General features: G+C 32.5%; 1 protein-coding gene across 13 annotated transcripts in view; it reads right to left on the bottom strand.

Annotated features, from left to right (window-relative positions):
- Window positions 1-4327: 4327 nt before the first annotated feature.
- The window catches only part of LOC115216158 (sickle tail protein-like), a 460762-nt gene continuing 444233 nt past the window's right edge, over window positions 4328-20856 (bottom strand). For 6 of the 13 annotated variants that reach the window (XM_036506380.1, XM_036506379.1, XM_036506381.1 and 3 more), the window contains 2 exons: window positions 9041-9332; window positions 4330-6793 (listed from right to left, as the gene is read on the bottom strand). In XM_036506380.1, coding sequence (XP_036362273.1) covers window positions 5525-6793; window positions 9041-9332 — 1561 coding nt within the window. In that variant the 3' untranslated portion in view covers window positions 4330-5524. Of the gene's footprint in view, window positions 6794-9040; window positions 9333-20856 lie in introns of those variants that run through there. The other 7 variants (XM_036506375.1, XM_036506376.1, XM_036506377.1 and 4 more) reach the window with 4 other exon arrangements.

Here is a 20856-nt window from a genome sequence, read left to right as displayed (position 1 = left end):
AATAAGTTGCAAAGGAGTAATAAGCTTTTAAAAAAATCCATTTCAACTTGAAAGACAAAGGCCCAGAGTGAAAAAACAAAAACAAACAAAACAAAACAACAAAAAAAAACATTAAATGTGTGTACTGCATAGTATTTAGATTTAAAGTGAATAAAAAATAGTAATAAAAATATATTTCAAAATTTAATTAGGTTCCTAAATGATCACAGTCTTTAATTTATGTTGAAGTGAGTTCAATAGCTGAAAAGGGGGAGCAGTGGATTGCTAGATTGACTTATGTTCCAAGCAAATAAACTCTTAATTTCTTCTAAACCTTTCACACTGTAATTGGCACTCATAGGGTAAAATGGATTTTTATCACCAGATATTGACATTGCAAGTGAAGGATATTAAATGTTTCGACAAAAATAAATGATACTTCTATTAAAAAAAATTATAAAAACATGTAAAGCAAAACCAAAAACTGACATTCTCATAGCTTTCACTTTCATTTTTCTCATTCAATTTCAAACTAAAACCCAGTTTTTGTAATATGTTCCTATAATATATCTCCTTATCTGTTGTCCATGTGGTAAATAAAAATATATCATTATTATTATTAGTAGTAATAAGATGGTGAGCTGGTAAAATTGTTAGCATGCTGAGCAGAATGCTTAGTGGTATTTTGAGTTCAAATTCTGCTGAGGTTGGCTTTGCCTTTCATCCTTTTGGGGTCGATAAAGTAAGTTGGACACTGGGGATCAATGTAATCAACTTAGTCCCTCCCTGAAATTGCTGGCCTTATATCAAGATTTGAAACCATTATTATTATTATTATTATTATAGATATTGCACAGTATACAATATCGTGAGGTTGTTGATTGAAGATATTGTCTACTGGGGGTTTGTACTGTTTGTCAAGTCCCAACAAGGACCTTAGACAGACAGTACTTTATGCAATATGCATGCAATTCCAGGTAATGCCAACTTTTGCAATACATTTAGATTGTATGGTATTTCTAAGGTTTTCAGATGTTTTTTCAGATTGGGTGGTATTGAACCCAATGCTCCAATGACAATAGGGATAACCTTTATGTTTGACTCTCGTAGCTGCCACATGTTAGTGATCTCAATTCTCAGGTTTCCATATTTATCAACCTTTTCTCTTTCTTTCATGATTCTATGTTGATCTCCTGGCACTTTATTATTATTATTATTATTATTATTATTATTATTATTATTATTAATAATAATAATCGACGTTTAACGTCCACTTTCCATGCTAGCATGGGTTGAATGGTTTGACTGTGGGCTGGCGAACCAGATGGCTGCACCAAGCTCCAGTCTTGATCTGGCAGAGTTTCTACAGCTGGATGCCCTTCCTAACGCCAACCACTCCGAGAGTGTAGTGGGTGCTTTTACGTGCCACCAGCACGGGGGCCAGTCAAGTGATACTGGCAACGACCTCACTCGAATTATAATAATAATATTAATAATAAGAATAATAATAATAATAATAATGATAATGATAATAATAATAATGATGATGATAATAATAATAATAATAATAATAATAATATAATAATAATAATAATAATAATAAGTAGTCATGAAATAGAATTCTTGTGTACTTCTGAATGAAAGAAAATTGAAAGATAACATCCAGCTATGAATTTGTTTCCTTGATAACATGAAACTATTTGTTAGCATTTGAATGCTCATTGATTTGTTACTGGGATACATTGATGAGGAGAAAGAGGGGTTTTACAGGGAAAATGTATTAAAGACCAAAATAGATTAATAATGCAAATGGAGGAAATTAGTTTTAACAGAAAGTTAGAAGCAACTTATGAACTTGGCTTGGTGTGAGTTTTAATTTCCTTCACTATAGTTTAATTAGCTAAAAATTAGTAACCCATACTAACTAAATATTCACATTTTGTGAATAAAATGAAATATGTCAGTTTGTTGTGATAAAAGAGAAAAATCTGTCAAACTTCTTTCCTCCCACATAAAGAAGAGTATCGTTCTATTTTGGAAACATTTTCTATTTGCGAGTCACTGACCATTTCCTAATATTCCACTGTTTTGTAGATAATAAACTACATTGGCATCATTCTTAGTTTGTCTTTTAAAGTATGCTTATTTCTTACACAATAAATAAAAAAACAAACATTAGAAAAGGTGTTGTTTCTTTTATGACACTTCTATTTCAACAGGCATTTACTACAATATATATATATATATATATGCATGTTCAGCAAGCTCCTTTATAGCAATTTAAGTTTTTTTACTATCTCAATTTTAAAGTTTTGGCCTATTTTCAGTTTTGATTATTGATTCTATGTGTTACTTTAGCTCTAAACCATTTTTTATGAGAGAAAGTATACCTAGTTGTTATATCAGTTCTGGTTTTATCAATAACAGAATGGCAATAGGCAAAGTTGATCATAGTGGAATATGAAATTAAAATGTAGAAAGACAAAACTAAGCATTGCAAAGTAGTTCATCTCTCACTACTGTTTCTGTTGGTATGTTATTCTGTTCTTTTTTGAAATATTTTGTTTAAGATTGTTAGTCTAAATTTGTTTGTTGTAAATCTTTTTCAGTAGATACAGCAGATGCTTTTGAAACCCAGTGTCATTGAAGTAAAACTTCAATGTCAAGAAAGAGTAATTAAAACATTATTGTATGGTAACACTCTTTCAATTTCAATCCTGAGTATCATACAACTTAAATTCTGTTGAAGTGTAGGTGTTTCAACACATTTTTATTGACTTTTAGCTGTTTAACAACCCTCAACAATATTATACTCAGTTCTGTGTATACCGTGCAACACTCTATTGTATGTCAAGTTCATAAAAAATATGTTTCTGATAGTTTAAAGTTCACTCTTTTGCCTTTCAATTTCCTTGCAGAATTTTGTTTAAAATATTAAAATACAGTTAGAATATTTTGTTATTGTTATTATAATCAAATATCAATATTATTATGAATAAATAACAAAAATATATTTCATTGACACCTTCCCAATTTCACTGCACTTTAGGCTTTATAACTATGGCAGAAGATGATATTTTCCAACAGATACACAGTGTCTAATATAGTGTGAAGGAAAAATGAGATATATCACAAAGGTATTTGTGATATCATATCTGTGAATGAAGACTTAGTGTCCGCTCTCAAGGGGTTCATTTTTATTTTTATGGTGGTTGCCAGATTTTTATTATTGATTAAAATAAACCTTCATATTTAAAAAGTGGGAGGGAAATGTAAATAAACTGAAGTAGCAAGTAGTAATTGAAATCCTGTTGAAAACTGCTCATCAAAAAGCTAGTTTTACTTCAACCTGGTGTCGAAGACTTGCTAGGTTGAAAAGTGGAATACATTATTTTGTTGTGTGGAAGAGAAGTCAAATGTTTCCCTCCCTGATGAATGGCTTTGTACGAAATGTTAGACTTCTCTTTTTCTATCAGGCAAAATAATTTTTGTATATGTCATCACAGACCATCTATAATTTCCTTAGATTCTACTGTATTACTTTAATATATATTTAGTTTCTTACTTTAGCTCTAAACCATTTTTTTTATGAGTTGTTATATTGGTTCTGGTTTTATCAATCCCAGAAGAGTAATAGGCAAAGTTGATCATAGTGAAATATGAAATTAGAATGTTGTAGGATGAAACTATGCACTGCAAAGTATTTCATCTCTCACTACTATTCTTTTTTTTTTTTTTATATTAAGACTAAGAATGTTGTAAATCTTTTTCAGTGGATACAGTAGGTGCTTTTGAAACCCAGTATCATTGACCTTCAACAGACTGAAGATCAAAAAAGAGTAATTAAAACATTATTGTATGGTAGCACCCTTTCAATTTCAACCCTGAGATCTTGCAAATAATTTAGGGATTGCATTTTTAGACTGTCTTTTAGTATGTTTAAACCTAATTTAAGTTTTTTCTTAAGTTCCTTCAGAAGTAAGTAGAATGAGGAATTTAGGATCTCCCCCAAATAGTTTTTACAAGTAACTTGCCTGGATTAGATAGTCAAGAATGATATCTTGCATGTTTTTATAGAATAAATTTTAAAATAAAATAAAACTGAAAAACAACTATGTATAACTTATGTTTTCTAATTCACCAGCATTTTAATTAATAAGGTGGTGAACAGGCAGAGTTGTTCGTAGCGTTTCATCCAGCTTCAAGTTCTGTGTTCAAATGCTGCTGAAGCTGGTTTGCCTTTCGTCCTTTTGGAATTGATAAAATAAATACCAGTTGAACACTGGTGATAATGTAATTGACTTTCCCCTTCCCTCAAAATTACTGCCTTTCTACCAAAAATTAGAATAAAAATTTATAATTATTTAAAAAATATATAAAATTAATTTTTATTAAAAAATGAATAAAATTTAGTTTTGAATATTGAATTAATTTTTAATGTATATGATATATTTATATACTGTCAACAGAATCCCTATCACTGCTGAATTATTATTTATGTGCTTTGGTAGTAATCAGTAATAGAATAAATACAGATGGAAATATAGATGTTCTTTAAATGTTATCTGGCATGACCACTGAGTTTTATCAAATAATTTTTTATCTGTACTCTATCTATCTTGCACACACACACATACACAAACAAATGCACTCATTTTAATATTAATAACTTTTGATAATCATACCCACAAATTTACTGATAAATTAATTCAAGCTAATTAATCCAGCAGTTGAACAAATTTTTTAACATATATTCTTAAATACTAATAATAATGTTGCTTGTACATAATAAAAGAAACTCTTCATTGTTATTTCAGAATTGACTGTAAAACTTTCATTCACTTTAGCAATTAAGTATTTAACATTAGATTAAAATTAAAGATTAAGATATAATTTTATCATTTTATTTTGGTTCTGTATTACAATAAATAAATCACTTTATTTTTGTGGAATTATGTTGAAAAGTTATTTATATAATAAGTTGGAATTTGAAAGATATTGAATAAGTCAAGGAAATCTGTGAAGGAAGGAATTAGCATTAGATGTTGAACAGGATATTGGAATTGAAAACCTTCATTTGGTGGGAGGGAGTGCAACATTAGACATGAGATATAATTGGAAAAAAAAACAGTTGAAAAAAATTTCAAGATGGAAACAATTTTGAATTCAATAAATGAGGAAAGAGTTTTATACTCATATGTACAGATCTAATAAAAAATAGAAAAACCTTCATTAAATTTCCAAGTATAATGATACCCTTAATATACTTATAAAACAGGAAAATAATCAACATTAGGAGGTGTAGAAGGAAATATCTTTTCACAACATTCATTAGGTTATAAAATGTTATACTTTAAAAAATGTTAATATATCATTATGAAAAATAATAAAAAAAAAAGAAAAAAAAAGAAAGAAAAAACCGAAAATTCCAAAAACATCACAGTTTTCTGTTTTTAACAATTTATACTTTTGTTATTTCTTTTTGCAGATAAGTTTGCAGTACTGTTATGGTAAGCTAGTCCTGACCATTTACTGTAATGGATTCTTAGTCTATTGCAGTTTCTTGTAAATCTCTCTTAGTATTCATTGATAAACCTTTGACTCCATTGAATACAGGTTGTTCCCAACAAGCAGGTTTGCTTAATGATGGTGAATGTGTTGAGGCTGGCAAGTGACTCAACTGACTACTTTTTCGTTGGGGAGGGCTGGGTTTATTTTTTTTATTGAAACCATTACCATTCTGTTGTGTGAGTACAGGCACTCTGACAACACTGTGCTGTGAGTCACTGGAAGCTGAGCTTCCTGAGCTACAAGCACTTTCTTTTGATGGAGAATTGTCTCTAGTATTATTTTTGGGATGTTTGTTGTCATGTTGAAGAGGTGTATTTATAGAAAAGGAAGAGCTCATTGAAGGATTACAATGCTGGGTAAGAGTGTAGTGAACTATTTGAGGGGTGCTACTAGTAGGAGCTGGTTTTACTTCATATGAATTTTTGCTGTTTTTACGAGGGGGTGGTGGTGGTGGGCTTCTCTTCGCAATTTTCGTTTCACAGTCACTTTTATTATTGGAGGGTAATGTTGGTAAAGATTTGGAGCTATTACTGAAATATGGTAAACTAAGAACTGAATGTGAAGATGAGCCAGAACAAACTGCAACATTGGTGCCATCATAATTATGTGATGAAGGTCTTACTTTCCACAAGTGGGAAGGTTTCTTTGAAATTGGTGGAGGATCTTTAGGCCACAACTCAGCAACTGCTGTTGCTGTTGACATGATTGGTTTGGGGCTATTTTTGGCAGTGGACTGAATGCAATTAGCAATGGTGAATGTTGGTTTTGGAGACGAGAAATGGACTGTGTAATCCATTTTTGTTGTAGGACTATAAGAATTATTTTTATTCAGAGTTGCTGAGTTTTCAGAAGTTAGCATTGAACTAAAGAAATCAGCACGAGCTGAATGTATTTTGTTGATTAAATTTGCTGAAGATTCCTTTGAATTTTCTGTTGATTTTCCTGAAAACAATTCTTTGTTTGGGGAAGTAGACTCAGATATTAATGCCATCCTGCTAGTTTTCTCTGGAGCTGACACTGGTTTCATACAAGACACCTCTGTAGTTGGATTAACAGATACACAGTCAGTGAAATCAGATTTAACAGAATTGATTTGGAGTTGGTTGGAGGATGTCTGTGACGAAGAACGAAAATTGTTCCCAATTTTGGAAGGAGTCATTTGGTTTTCTTGTGTTTCACTGCCTACATTTTGTTTTGGTGTAGTGCTTGGTAAATATGTACATTCCCCAGATCTAGAAGTAATCTTGAAAAGAAATTAAAAAGTGATATTTCAATAATTAATGAATTTCAAGTTTACAAAATTGATCTATGCTGCAAATGCTCTTGAGAAAAGCATTGAATATCATGCAATCTCATTCCAGTGACCTATAATTTATTCAACCTTAGTAAAGGATCACTATTATGGAAATAAAGGAAATAGAAATCAAGTCTGTCATATATGTATCATAAATAAATATCTTCAAAAATCTAGATATAAAAAAAATAAAAGATGGAATCTGAGCTCAAATAATAAATTCTTCAATCTCAGTTTTGCAACATTATGTTATGTCACTCTTGCTTCATGGTCATGTCATGTTATTCTTTAGTCATAGGTCAGCTCTGAATAAACATATATGATTAAAGCATTTCAGTCATTACTCTCTTTTACTCTTTTAATTGTTTCAGTCATTTGACTGCGGCCATGCTGAAGCACCACCTTTAGTCAAGCACATCGACCCCAGGACTTATTCTTTTTTGTAAGCCTAGTACTTATTCTATCGGCCTCTTTTTGCTGAACCGCTAAGTTACGGGGACGTAAACACACCAGCATTGGTTGTCAAGTGATGTTGGGGGGGACAAACACAGACACACAAATACACACACACACATACATATACATACACACATATATATATATACATACAACGGGCTTCTTTCAGTTTCTGTCTACCGAATCCACTCACAAGGCTTTGGTCGGCCCGAGGCTATTGTAGAAGACTCTTGCCCAAGGTACCACGCAGTGAGATTGAACCCGCAACCATGTAGTTCATAAGCAAGCTACTTACCACACAGCCACTCCTACGCCTATCTTATTTTCAGATGATATATCCAATGTGTCCTTCATTATCCAAGTGCCCTTCATTTGTTTTTTAAGATGGTAAGGTGTGATTTGAGGGGAATTTGGATGTTATTAATATCACTATTAGAACATTTGGTGGTTCTCTCATTAGTCAGGTCATGTTGTTGAGTATTTTCTGTCAGTTGTACTTAGGAAGAATGATAGCATGGAACTAGCTATCAAGCACTCAGCAAATTGAATATATATAAATCACAATGGATGTTGCTCTCCTCTTCATATTGATTAATAAAAAAAGATCTTATTTATCAAAAGCTGTGAAACAATTCCTAAACAATTCTGTGTTTTATGATAACATAAAACATGCCTAAAACATTTAGTTTTTCTGTAAAATAATGATATTGGGGTTATCCAAATAATTTTGGCAAGTTGAAGAGTAACAACCCTGCTACCCATTTTGAAATGATTTAGCGTTATCACAAGTCAAATATTGGTGAACTTATAACATATCTAAGCTATCTCATATATTTAACTTTTTATGTTATTTACTAGCCAACTGAAATGAGATTAACTTATGCAAATGCATTTTGTAAAAATGCTTATTATAAAGTGGATAATTATAGAGTATGTTAGAGAAGGATTTCCAAACATGGACAACTATAGATGGTGTTTGGAGCAGGACAACCTAACAGAGAGTGCTAAATAGTATAATAGAGTGAACCTGAGCATCTTATAAAACAGAAGTCATGCTTGGATGAAGTTATATCTACATCATCATCATCATCATCGTTTAACGTCCGTTTTCCGTGCTAGCACGGGTTCGACGGTTCGACCGGGGTCTGGGAAGCCAGGAGGCTGCATCAGGCTCCAGTCTGATCTGGCAGTGTTTCTACAGCTGGATGCCCTTCCCAATGCTAACCACTCCGTGAGTGTAGTGGGTGCTTTTTACATGCCACTGGCACAGGTGCCAGGGGAGGCTGGCAGCGGCCATGATCGGTTGGTGCTTTTTACGTGCCACTGGCACAGAAGCCAGTCAAGGCGGCGCTGGCATTGGCCACGTTCGGATGGTGCTTTTTACATGCCACCGGCACAGGTATCACAACTACTATTTCCATTTGATATTTATTTCAATGTTCATGTACTTGACTCAATAGGTCTCCTCAAGCACAGCAGGTCGTTCTGCAATCCAAGATACTTTGAATGGGCTGGGGCTGTAGATAATTAGGAATATACAGAAATAGTGCACATTTTAGTGACACATGTCCTTATATCAATGGTATACATTGAGTATTGAAGCAGTGTGCTAAACATTACAAGAAGATAAACTGCATTGCTATTTTATGCCATGTTTAAGTGGCAGATATGATATTTATGGACATTCTAGAATGTGTATAAGTGGGATAAACTAAATATATATCATATAATGTAACTCACCTGATCATCATTGTGAGTCAAACTGTACACATTATTGCCACTACTACCGCTAGAAGTATCAGCACTGTTATGAGATGTACTGTGGGATAGTTTCTGTTCATTCTCATGTTGTTGTTGGCCAGAACTAACTTTTGGATAATTTAGAATTATTTGTATAGATCCTGGCTTATCATTGTTGACTACCTTCATCGGGGTTTGAGGCAATAGCGATGGACTCGAAGCTGTTATTGGGGCCTTCTGACTCAGAGGTGTTGGACTCAAGCATCTGTTGTGTTGTTGGACTGAGGCTAACCTGGAATCATAAAAAAAAAAAAAAATGCACAAATTTTTGCAAAATATTAAGAATCTTAACTTGTGAAACCATTTAACGAAATAAATTTGCATTTTTTGTATTTTTTACATCAATATAACTGTTATTAAAAATTAGCAATTAAGAGAAAAATATTTGATTCATTATTGTAGAATTAGAGCAATGATGCTTCATCACAACAATTTAAGCTTGAATTAATTTCCAAATTCAAACAATTACTAATGCTGAGAATAAAAAAGACAAGTCTGGAATCTATTATCAATAAAAGTTGTTTTGCGGTTAGTAAAAATATTTAAGTATCTCCAGACTAATATAAAGTAAAATGTATTTTTTTCAGAAGGTACCACTACCAAACATGAATTTCTTTCTTCTTAATTAAATGAGGAACACTTCTTCACCTGGAGAGGGTACTATTCTATTCTAAATACTAAATGGACTTAAATGTCTTACTAGAGACACAAACCATCTGCCCTGTGACATTAGAAAATAGTCTGATATTGTAATCATTTAGCCAATTCACCCCAATAATCAAAAATCTGATTAAAATTCTGTAAATGGTTACAAAACCTATAATAAAAAGTTATATAACTTTTTATAATAGGATTTGTACCCATTAGTTCAATGTCAGTTAATTAGATTAATTGTGTTACTCCAAACAGATCTTAAAACTTCTTCATATTTGAGTCATTAAAATATCTTATTAATTAGAGTATATTAATATAGCAAAAATATATCATGTTAATACATCTTAAAAATCATTACTGAGTCATTTCAGTAAGTTATTGAAATATCAAATACTAAAATGAAGCATTTATGGGATTTGGATCAACTGACCCCAAAACATAGCTTCATTTTCCTATTGGAGCAACTTAGAAAAGGTATACACATCCCAATTTCCAATTTTATAACAGTTCATTAAGCAAATAATTTGATGAAAGATTGTTCAGACTGAAGTACTGCAATACTAGGAGATTATGCAAATCACAGTGCTTCCACCACTTAAAAACTGATCTTCAATTTAGTAAATAAATATAAATAAATCAGTTATTAAAAAAAAATTCTGACCTTGTTCGAAAGCAAATCTTAAAGAATAAAAATCTGTCAAAGTTAAAAGAAAGCATTCCTCATTGTTGCTCAATTTACCTATAGTTTTCCAGACTTATTTAGAATATTAAAAGCATTTTATTACAACACAATTAGCTTGGATAAAATTTAAAAATAAAGAAACATTTTAAATTAACAATCTGTGTAAGCATGCAGAATATGTTTGTTTCTTAAAATGATATATCATTGAATATCATATATGTATTTTTCTTCAAAATAAATATCTGCATAAATGTTATATATATATATATATATATATATATATATATATTATATATATATATATATATATATATATATATATATGTACCAATTCATGGTCTCAGGAAATTACAAGTAGGAAGTTTTAAAAAAATTAGAAAATGCAATACCAAAGTAATGAATTTCAAATCAAAAGTAGATCAAAAGTAGAAATTACATGCAAGAAACAACCATGCAAGGTGTAAAATATATAACAAAATAATCATGTTGTTTACCACAACCAGTTCTTACCTAAGCTGGTTTTAGTAGCTGATTTGGAAAATTTAAAGATATTTTTCCATGGTTGCCATATCTCTTTTTACATTGATTCCACAATGCTTAATATCTATATATAATTCATTCAGATATAATTTTAATAATGCTAACAATGCTAATTCGTTTGAGAGAATATCTTTAATATAATTTAGTGACATTTAAGGGTTGAAAAAATTACAAGCTACTTAGGACATTAAGATAGTCTCTAAATCTTTAAAATAAACAAAGAAGAGAATTTACTTTCTCTTATAACAATTGTTCCAGATGGAGAAGGTGTTCTCCTGGGGATTAAAAAATAGTATGGAACAGCCATGTTGAAGTGGCAACAAACATTACTTGTCAATAATATTACCATAATATTAATATTATTTTCATTTTCATTATTATTATTATTTTTAAATGCTGATGGAAAGTGGTACTGAAACTTGTGTAACAAACTGATTGTATTCAATTTTAAATTCCTCCCTCTATGTTTTGAGTTCAAATCCTGATGAGGTTGACATTACATTAATCCATTTGGAGACCATAAAATAAGTATGTCCTGATCTGAGATTGGTTCAGTTGATTCTACATGCCTGCCATACACGTTTATGTAAAAAAAGGGAAAAGTCTGTAGTGTGTGTTCAATCCTACTGTGTAGCATCATGGGCATGTGTCTCTTCTACTTTAACTCTATGTTGAGGGAATTTGGTTGGCATAAACTGAAAGGAGCTCATCACATGTGTGTGTGTGTGTGTGTGTGTTCGTTCATACATTTACATGTGTATGCATGTGTATGAATATTTACAAAACTGCACAGAATTACAGCTACTAATAGTTGAATTCATCATTTGCTGTTCAGCTGCTGACAGTGATATCATAGTTTGTAGTTGGATGACATTTGTTAATATTTACTGTCAACAAATAATAATCTACTAGCTTTGTACCTTCAAATTCCTCTGGAATAAAAAGTCCCTCCCTTGAAAAACAGGATAGCAACAGGTGACATTTGTTAATATTTACTGTCAACAAATAATAATCTACTAGCTTTGTACCTTCAAATTCCTCTGAAATAAAAAGTCCCTCCCTTGAAAAACAGATAAGAGTTGGTGTGAAGAAGAACATCCTGCTGTCAAAATCCTGCCTCAATTTTATTCCTAAGGGAGGTAGGATTTCCATGTTAACATGGAAAAACAGATGTTAAACAGAACAAACAAATAAGCAATAAAAACTGAAAATGTCTGAAAAGAAAAACTATGAACATTGCAATTCTCTAATCTTTGCACCTATAATTCTAACATTTCAAAGGAACTTAATCATATTGATTTGGCACAAGGCCAGTAGTTTCAGGAAAGGGATTAAGTTGACTACATTGACTCCAGTGAAAGGAATTTAATCATATTAATCAATATCAAATATTTTTCTATTTCCTTGCACAATTCAAATGTATGATGAGAAAAAGAGAGCAAGAAAAAGAGAGAGGGAGAGAGAGAAAGAGAGAGAGAGAGAGAGGGAGAACAAGAATACTGTTGAAAAGTGTAAGGAATTGCAAATATATTCAGCTTTGGTTGAGAAATTCCACTCCATCTATAACTCATGTCGAAGTCAATAACCTGAAGAGGTATGAGTGCCTCTGTGCTGATCTGCTCTTGATGCTACATGAAAATGATTTTGTTATCCCAATAACTCATTTAAAGTAATGAACTGTAATGCGCAAGTGCATCCACCCACACACTACAGACTTTGAGAAAGCTGATCAATATTGTTTTAATGAAGAATTAGTAAAATAATCGATATTACTGGTTTTCAGGAAGGAGAAGAATATGTAATAACTATGGAAATATTAATGTAACTACAGCATTATGCCTTTCAATAGTGTATATACATTTTGTATGATACACAGATATACATTTAGTATGATGGTTTACATACATTTAATATGATACAATTTCAATATAACTCATTTTTGTTGCTGTTCTTAGTTCATCTAGATTGAACAAGACTATGATAAAAGGCCTTCCAACCATGATCATTCTGTATTTTAAGGGGAATGTAGGATTATTACATTATTCAATTACTTTCTTTGTTTCAGATAGTGAAATACTATTTGACGGTTCCTATTTCTATGATCACATCTGGCCATCTAGAGGCTGTCCTATTAGCTTGGTTGGATAAGATAGCTGTTATTTTTCATTGAAAACTACATACTCTGAGTTAAAATCTCATGGGTCTCTAAATGCAGTTAACAAGCATGGTGCATATGTAGTTGTGTAATAAGAAGATTACTTCTCGACCATATGATTCTGGGTTCAGTCCCACTGTATGGCACCTTGGTCTTCTACTATAGCCTTGGGCTAGCCAAAGCCTTGTGAGTGTCTTTGTGTGTGTGTATATATATTTTTATTTATTTATATGTGTGTGTATCTTTGTCCTCCACCAGTGTTGGTGTGTTTATGTCCCTGTAACTTAGCAGCTCAGCAAAAGAAACTGATAGAAACCAGGCTCAGCAAAATAAGTTCTGGGGTCGATTTGTTCAACTAAAACATTTCAAGGCAGTGCCCCAGCATGGTCACAGTCAAATTACTAAAACAAGTTGGTAAAAGGGGTAAAAAGTAACAGAAAACCTGGAGGGAATTAATAGAAGTTATTGTTAGAAATATGGCAGAAGTGAATCTAATTGGCTGGTGATTGGCAGTAAAAGAATAATATTGATATTTTTATCAAATCATACTTGTTATGCCATAAAAATACCTAATGAGTATAATATTATTAAATTCATTCGATGAAAATGCAATCCCTTTACAATAAAGCTTGATTTATAGCTATTCTTCCATAATACCTTGTTAGTGTGCACTATTGAATCTTGATTTCATAAATTGGCACTGGCATTGCCTTATATCCATAACTGTCAATCACCCATACCTCTTAAATGTAAATAAGTACCATGTATAAGTCATCACTGTAAGAATTAGAGTTGGAATTTTTTTTTAGTTCATGCTTTAATTAACAGTCCAAACAAATTACACAGGAAAAGCATTTATTCATCAAAATATGTCCCTTTGTATTCCACTGTCTGTCGCCATATTTGTGCCAGATGCTCAACTCCACAATAATACCATTTGGCTGATTTAGAAACAAAACACTCCCCGCACCCATTTTCAACCATTGTTGAACCTCTGTCTGTGCAGGAAAGGAACCATGGTTCAGAAAAGGTAGTAATTTGATGGTGCACAATCTAGACTGTAGGTAGGGTGTGGCAGTACTTCCAGCTCCTCAAGTTCCTCAACTTTGAGCTTAGTCACATTGGCATTATGTGCTGGTGCTGTCATGTCTTTGACCAATCCTGAGTAGCAGGCTTTCAAAGGATCATACACTCACTGCAGTTGTTGAGCATAAAGATTAGTGTTCACAGTATGACCATCTGGGATAAGCTCAAAGGGCAATATCCCCTCAAAATTCCACCAAACAGACAACACAACAATCTGTTTTGAAGCCTGGCTGGAACGAAGCCACTGATGTCTCTTATGAAAATAGATTCCTTTTTCATTTCCAGTTACAATTCAATGCCGAAAATAGGCATCTCAGGGATTTTCAGCAGTTGTTTGCAAATGTCCACATGTCACTGAATCTGGCCATTCATCACTTCATGTGAAGTTTCTTGACAGCATCTGTTCACAAGGCTGAGCTTATGGAGGTGAGGATTGATGGTGCTTTGTGAAAGACCATGTCTTGCTGACAATGTATGAGCACTTGAGCTTGGTTGTTGTTCAACCATTTCAAGCAGGCTTCATCTTCCACAACAGAAGGCCTCCCTCCCTGAGTTTAGCTTGTCTTTGAGGCTGGTGTCACCTTCCTTGAAATGTCTAAACCAATTTTGTGCATTCCATGTCATTAATTTCTTTTCCGGCTGCCCTTGCACAAAGTCCTTTTTTCCATAGGTAGTGTAAAATGGCCCTAATTGCAATTTTTTCACCACTCATTATCAAAGCTATAAAATAAAGAATCAACATATATATGAAAGTAAAGAATAAATGATTTGGAAATGCACTAACTGGACAACAAATTGCATCAAATTAATGATATAACAGGAAGATACCACTTGCCAAAAGTTATCAGTGAAAACTGAAAAAAAAACCCCAAATACTTTTCACTCAAGCTGGTAGTTTTATTAGCTTGTAGTACTGTTTAACCCAATTTCAGTCCTAACTGAGCAAACCTATGATCAAAGACACTTCAACCATGACCAGCCATTATATAGAATTACATTATCCAATGTGTCCTTTCCTTATTTAAGAGAGTAAAGTGTAATTTGAGGGAGATTTGACTACTATTTCTAGTACATTAAGCAACCATGTTGGCTCAATGATAGTAATCTACTCCAGCATAAAGCTTCAATAAGTCCTTACTCATCTTGATCAGTCTTTGTATTGGATCTGAACATCCATTAAAACTAATATCTTATTTGAATACAAGGATTCTAACAACAATGAATGTGTGTGTATGTATATGTATGAATGTATGTGTGTGGGTGTGCAATATACACAAAACCAGCTTCAAGTGAAACACAATGAAGTAAGCAATATTTTACTGCTGTTTTGTAAGAATTTATTTGAAGTTTAAAAATAATCTGAGTAATACTTTGCCTCATACATTTCTACAAATGTAAGATAAACATACAAATTAACTAAGGAACTCTAATGGTCAACTAACTTGTAGGAAATATGAGTTAAATCTGTCCCAAATTTCACCCTGCAGTCTTTAAAAATAGGAAAGATGGACATTACATAACGTACTGTTGGATATACAAAATGGCAAGAGTGTCACTATTGGAACATGAGTTTTATTATAGGTCTGTTTGATCAAGGTTGACTTGAGGCTATACAACTACAATCTACACATATAACATTTTTATCAAAGTAGTTCAGGTGATTTAAATAGACACTGTATTTTATTATTGAGTAATGCTCATAACTTACACTTGCCTCAAACCATTTAGCTGGAAAATAGGCATTATTATGATATATTGATGCAAACATTAATAACTAATCAGCAAAAATGAAAATGTAAAAGAAACGAAGGAAATTCAGTATGGAACAGTGAAACTGTTAAAATGGCACAGAGTACGTTGATGTATGGAAACAAAGATATTCACTGAAATTAATGTAACAAAATATCAATACAAATTATTTTAGATGAGGTATTAAATCTTTCATTACTCTATTTCTTATAAAATTACTAAGAATTTAGTTGCATTCAGTAAAATGACTTCCACATTTATTTCTTTTTAAAGCTGATGTTCTAAGAACATGTTCTGAAATAAAATTATGAAGGAAGATTTTAATTTGAATATGAACACTTTAAAACAAAAAGTGTTACATCAAAGGGACAGGGAGAATCTCAGAATAATTGGTTATCAAAAGAGTTAAGGATGCTTCTGAGTTGGTAAAACTGTTACACCAGAAATCCATTCTTAATCATAAAAAAAATTAAAAATTAAGGCCTGGTGCTTGAAGAACAACATGATCAACAGACTGTGAAAAAAAAAATGACATTTTTTAAACACTATTTAATTTGTGATATGTATATTATAGGTTTCTAATGAGCCAGTCGTTTGATTACTCTATTTCCGATGGTAAAGTTGAGAAGGAGGCCATTGCAATTTGGTGGACATCATTTTTGTTGACCCATCCTCAAAACACATACAATGGGCTTCCACACAAATTCAATTCCTAAGCTACTTCAGAGTTCAGTGGAAGACACATGCCCAGTGTGCTATACAGTATGATTGAATCTGGAATCATATGACTGAGGAGTGAACTTAATCACACCTGCATTGATCTATACTCGTGATTAATTGGATTGAAGTTGTGTATATCCATTGATCATATTTATGTGATGGTCTCTAAACCATCAGATAAAGATGATGAATGTATCAGAAGTAGCACAAAAGGGACATGGACATGAGAACATCAACTAAATTATATATATTAGGGAGGAGGAGCTACAGACTTGTGACATAGAGGGCTACTGGGAATTCCTGTGGGACAGCTTGCTGAGTGACACAGACCAAATCTGTGGCTGGTGCTAAGTCCCATCCACACCTAGGGTGATGTGATGGTGGAATGATGCTGTAGACAGTGCCATTAGAGCAAAGAAACAGGCCTAGAAGAGTGAGGGTAGCAGGGAACTGTATCAGATAGCCAGATGGGAAGCTAGGAGACAGGTATATCTAGCCAAAGGAGAAGTAACGTGAGGACCAAAGATTTGAAGTTGTTTTGGATTACAAGACAATGTGTGAGAGAAAATTGTGATGTCATAGGAGAGAAATGTGTCCTTATGGATGATGGCGCACATGTATTTAATGATTCATTTAATAGAGTTATTTCCTGTCTTTTTCCTTACGTGCCTGTTATAGACATTCCTAATTTCTCTATAAATTCAAATGTTATTTTTTAAAAATACCACTTGTTTGATATGTTGCTTAGATTCATCATTATCAAGATTTTATCTCATCTGTTTATACCTGTTTAAGATTTTACTTGAAGATGGTGGATTATATGTTATGATGTAATCTACGAATACATTAATAAAATTCTACTAAAATAGCTGTCATAAATTTTAAACCCCACTTGTGTTCTTTTTATACGTGTATACATATATACAAACAAATACATAAATATATCCTTATACACACATATATACATATATATAAACATATATATATATATATATACATAATACACACATATATATATATATATATATATATATAATATATATATATATATATACACACACACACATACAAACACATACCTCAGGTCTTTAAGAATGAAATGTCCAATTTTCTTAAGCACCACATTTGACAGTCGATCCTGACAATTCTTTGTTTTACAATGTTGAAGAGTTACATCATCACTTTTCAAAATGCAATTCATGGTGTCTGATTATATTGTAAGTTTTCCCTTGTAAATCAGTTTTTATGATCCCATGGATAGATCAAAAATTCATATTGTTTATGAATATGAGTTCTGTCATGGAACCAATGCATTCTGGACAAATCGAAACATCAATGAGGTGTTTGGTGAAGATGTGGCAAATGAGCACACTGTATGTTGATAGTTTGAGAAGTTCTGGTCTGGTGACCTTACTCTTGAAAATCAGCCCTGTGGTAGACCTGAGTCCAAGGTGGATAATGATGAACTGGAAACTGTAGTGGAAGCGAATACATTTCAAACTACACATGAGTTAGCAGCAAGGTTTGATGTTTCAATTCCAGCTGTATTGGATCAAGGTAAAGAAGCTGGACAGGTAGGTGCCACACGAACTGAACGAGCATCAAATGACATGTCATCATTTTTGTATCATATTGTTATGTGTGATGGAAAATGGATTCCTTTCAACAATAACAAGTGTTCTACATGGTGGTCAGATGGAAACAATGCCAAAACACAATCCAATAAAGAATATTCACCAAAAAAAGCTAATGGTCTCTGTTTGGTGGTCCAGCACTGGTATCATTCACTACAACTTTATGAGACCTGGTAAGTCAATTACAGCAGATGTATACATCAACCATTTGGGTGAAATGATGAGTGAACTTGCAATTAAACAACCAAGATTGGTCAATAGAGACAGGCCAATTCTCTTGCAAGACAAAGCTCAACCACATGTTGCACAAAGAAAGCTATTCAAATTATAGGAACTGAACTTGGAAGTACTCTGTCATCCACCATATTCACCAGACCTTGCACCAACTGACTACCATGTTTTCCAGGTATTAGACAACTTTTTGCAAGGGAAAAACTTCAAATCTGAAGATGAAAAAACAGCCTTTCATGATTTCATCACCTCTTGCTCTCCAGAATTCTTCACTGCCAGCATAAATAAACTACCAATAAAATGGCAAAATTGTGTTGATAATTTAGGTGCATACTTTGATTAACTGCATAGCTTTTTGTTGAGATAAAGTAAAATAAAATTTCAGTTCAAAATTGGACATTTCATTCTTAATGACCTGATACATATATACACACATTTATATACATACCTATATCTCTCTCTATATATATATATATGTATGATACATAAACATACATATATACAGACATATATATAAATGCATGTAAACATAAATGCAAATATGTATAAAGGGACACATAGACACACACACACACACACACACACACACACACATATTATCTTTTATCTATTTTTCTTGTTTCAGTCATTAGACTGTAGCCAATCTGGGGCACCACCTTGAATTTTTAGCTGAATGAATTGACCCTTGTACTTCTTTCTTAAGCCTGGTACTTATTTTATCGGTTTGTTTGGTTGAACCACTAAGTGACGAGAATGCAATACACCAACACTGGCTGTCAAGTGGTGGTGATGGTGGTGGGGACAAACACAGACATACATACATAGAAAAACATACATATGCATATATGACAGGCTTCTTGCAGATTCCATCTAACAAATCCACTCATCCGAGTGGATTGATCCGAGGCTATAGTAGAAAACACTTGCCCAAGGTGCTATGCAGTAAGATTAAACCTGGAAGCATGTGATTGGGAAGCAAGCTTTTTAACCACACAGCCATGCTTGTACCTGCAAACATATAAAGAGGGATGCTAAAAAATATGTTGATGAACAGACGTATGCTCTTATAAAGACACTTATGTATAAACAGTAAATCTGTACACCTACCCAACTGTATGCATCCACATGCACATGGATGCAGCTTATAGACATAAAGATAATTCACAACTTCACCCAGTCATAGTCTGACACCAACACATATGCCCAGCCATACAGACAGACAGACAGACAGACAGACACACACACACACACACATAACTATATAAACAAGCATATTTACATAAATACATACACACACACAAAGATGTATGTATATATAAGCGTGTATATAAACATACATATGTGTATGTATACATACACATAAACATATATATATACATATGCATACATACTTATACAATATATGGATATGCTCATGTATACATACATATATACAATTGCTCATGTATATAATTACCCATATATATATATATATATATATATATATATATATATATATATATATATATTATATATATATATATATATATATATATATATTATATATATATATATATACACACACACATACACACAAAGACATACACTAACAGAAGATACGTACACATAAAAATATATACAAATATACATGCATGTAACATAATTAACTACATAAATAAGACCAATAAAAATAAAACACACATATATAAACACACACATACATATGGAGTCAAATATAACTACATATATACACACATACATATGGAGTCAAATATAACTACATATATACAATATATGAATATAGACCCATATATAAATATAGACTCACCATTGTACATAAATATAAACACACACACACACACATGCTTAGATACAAACATGCACACCTATGCATATACACATACAGATAGAGATGTACAAATGTACACACATATATCCAACTGAATATACATAACACATGGACATGTACACACATACACACATACATCCAGACAGACAGACACATACAGATAGAGTGGAGGAGAAATACACAGATGAAGAGACAAAATGTTTAGGCATAAGATATGAAAATAGGAGGGTCACTTACTATTTATGTGAGACATATTTAAGTTTATTTTAGATTACATAAAATTCTACAACATATACATACACACATTACATAGGATCAGAATCGAAATCGATCAATGGAAATTGCAGATGTGTTACCAGTGCCAGTGGCATGTAAGAGAACTTTCCGTTTCGCGACCGTTGCCAGCACCGCCCCGTTTCGTGTCCGTTGCCAGCCTCGCCTGGCCCTCGTGCCGGTGGCACATAAAAAGCACCATCC

Source organism: Octopus sinensis, linkage group LG10 (assembly GCF_006345805.1).
Source record: "Octopus sinensis linkage group LG10, ASM634580v1, whole genome shotgun sequence".
In the NCBI taxonomy this organism is placed as follows: Eukaryota; Metazoa; Mollusca; class Cephalopoda; order Octopoda; family Octopodidae; genus Octopus; species Octopus sinensis.
Note: the sequence above shows the minus strand (reverse complement) of the source record. Positions and strands in the feature narration are given on the sequence as shown.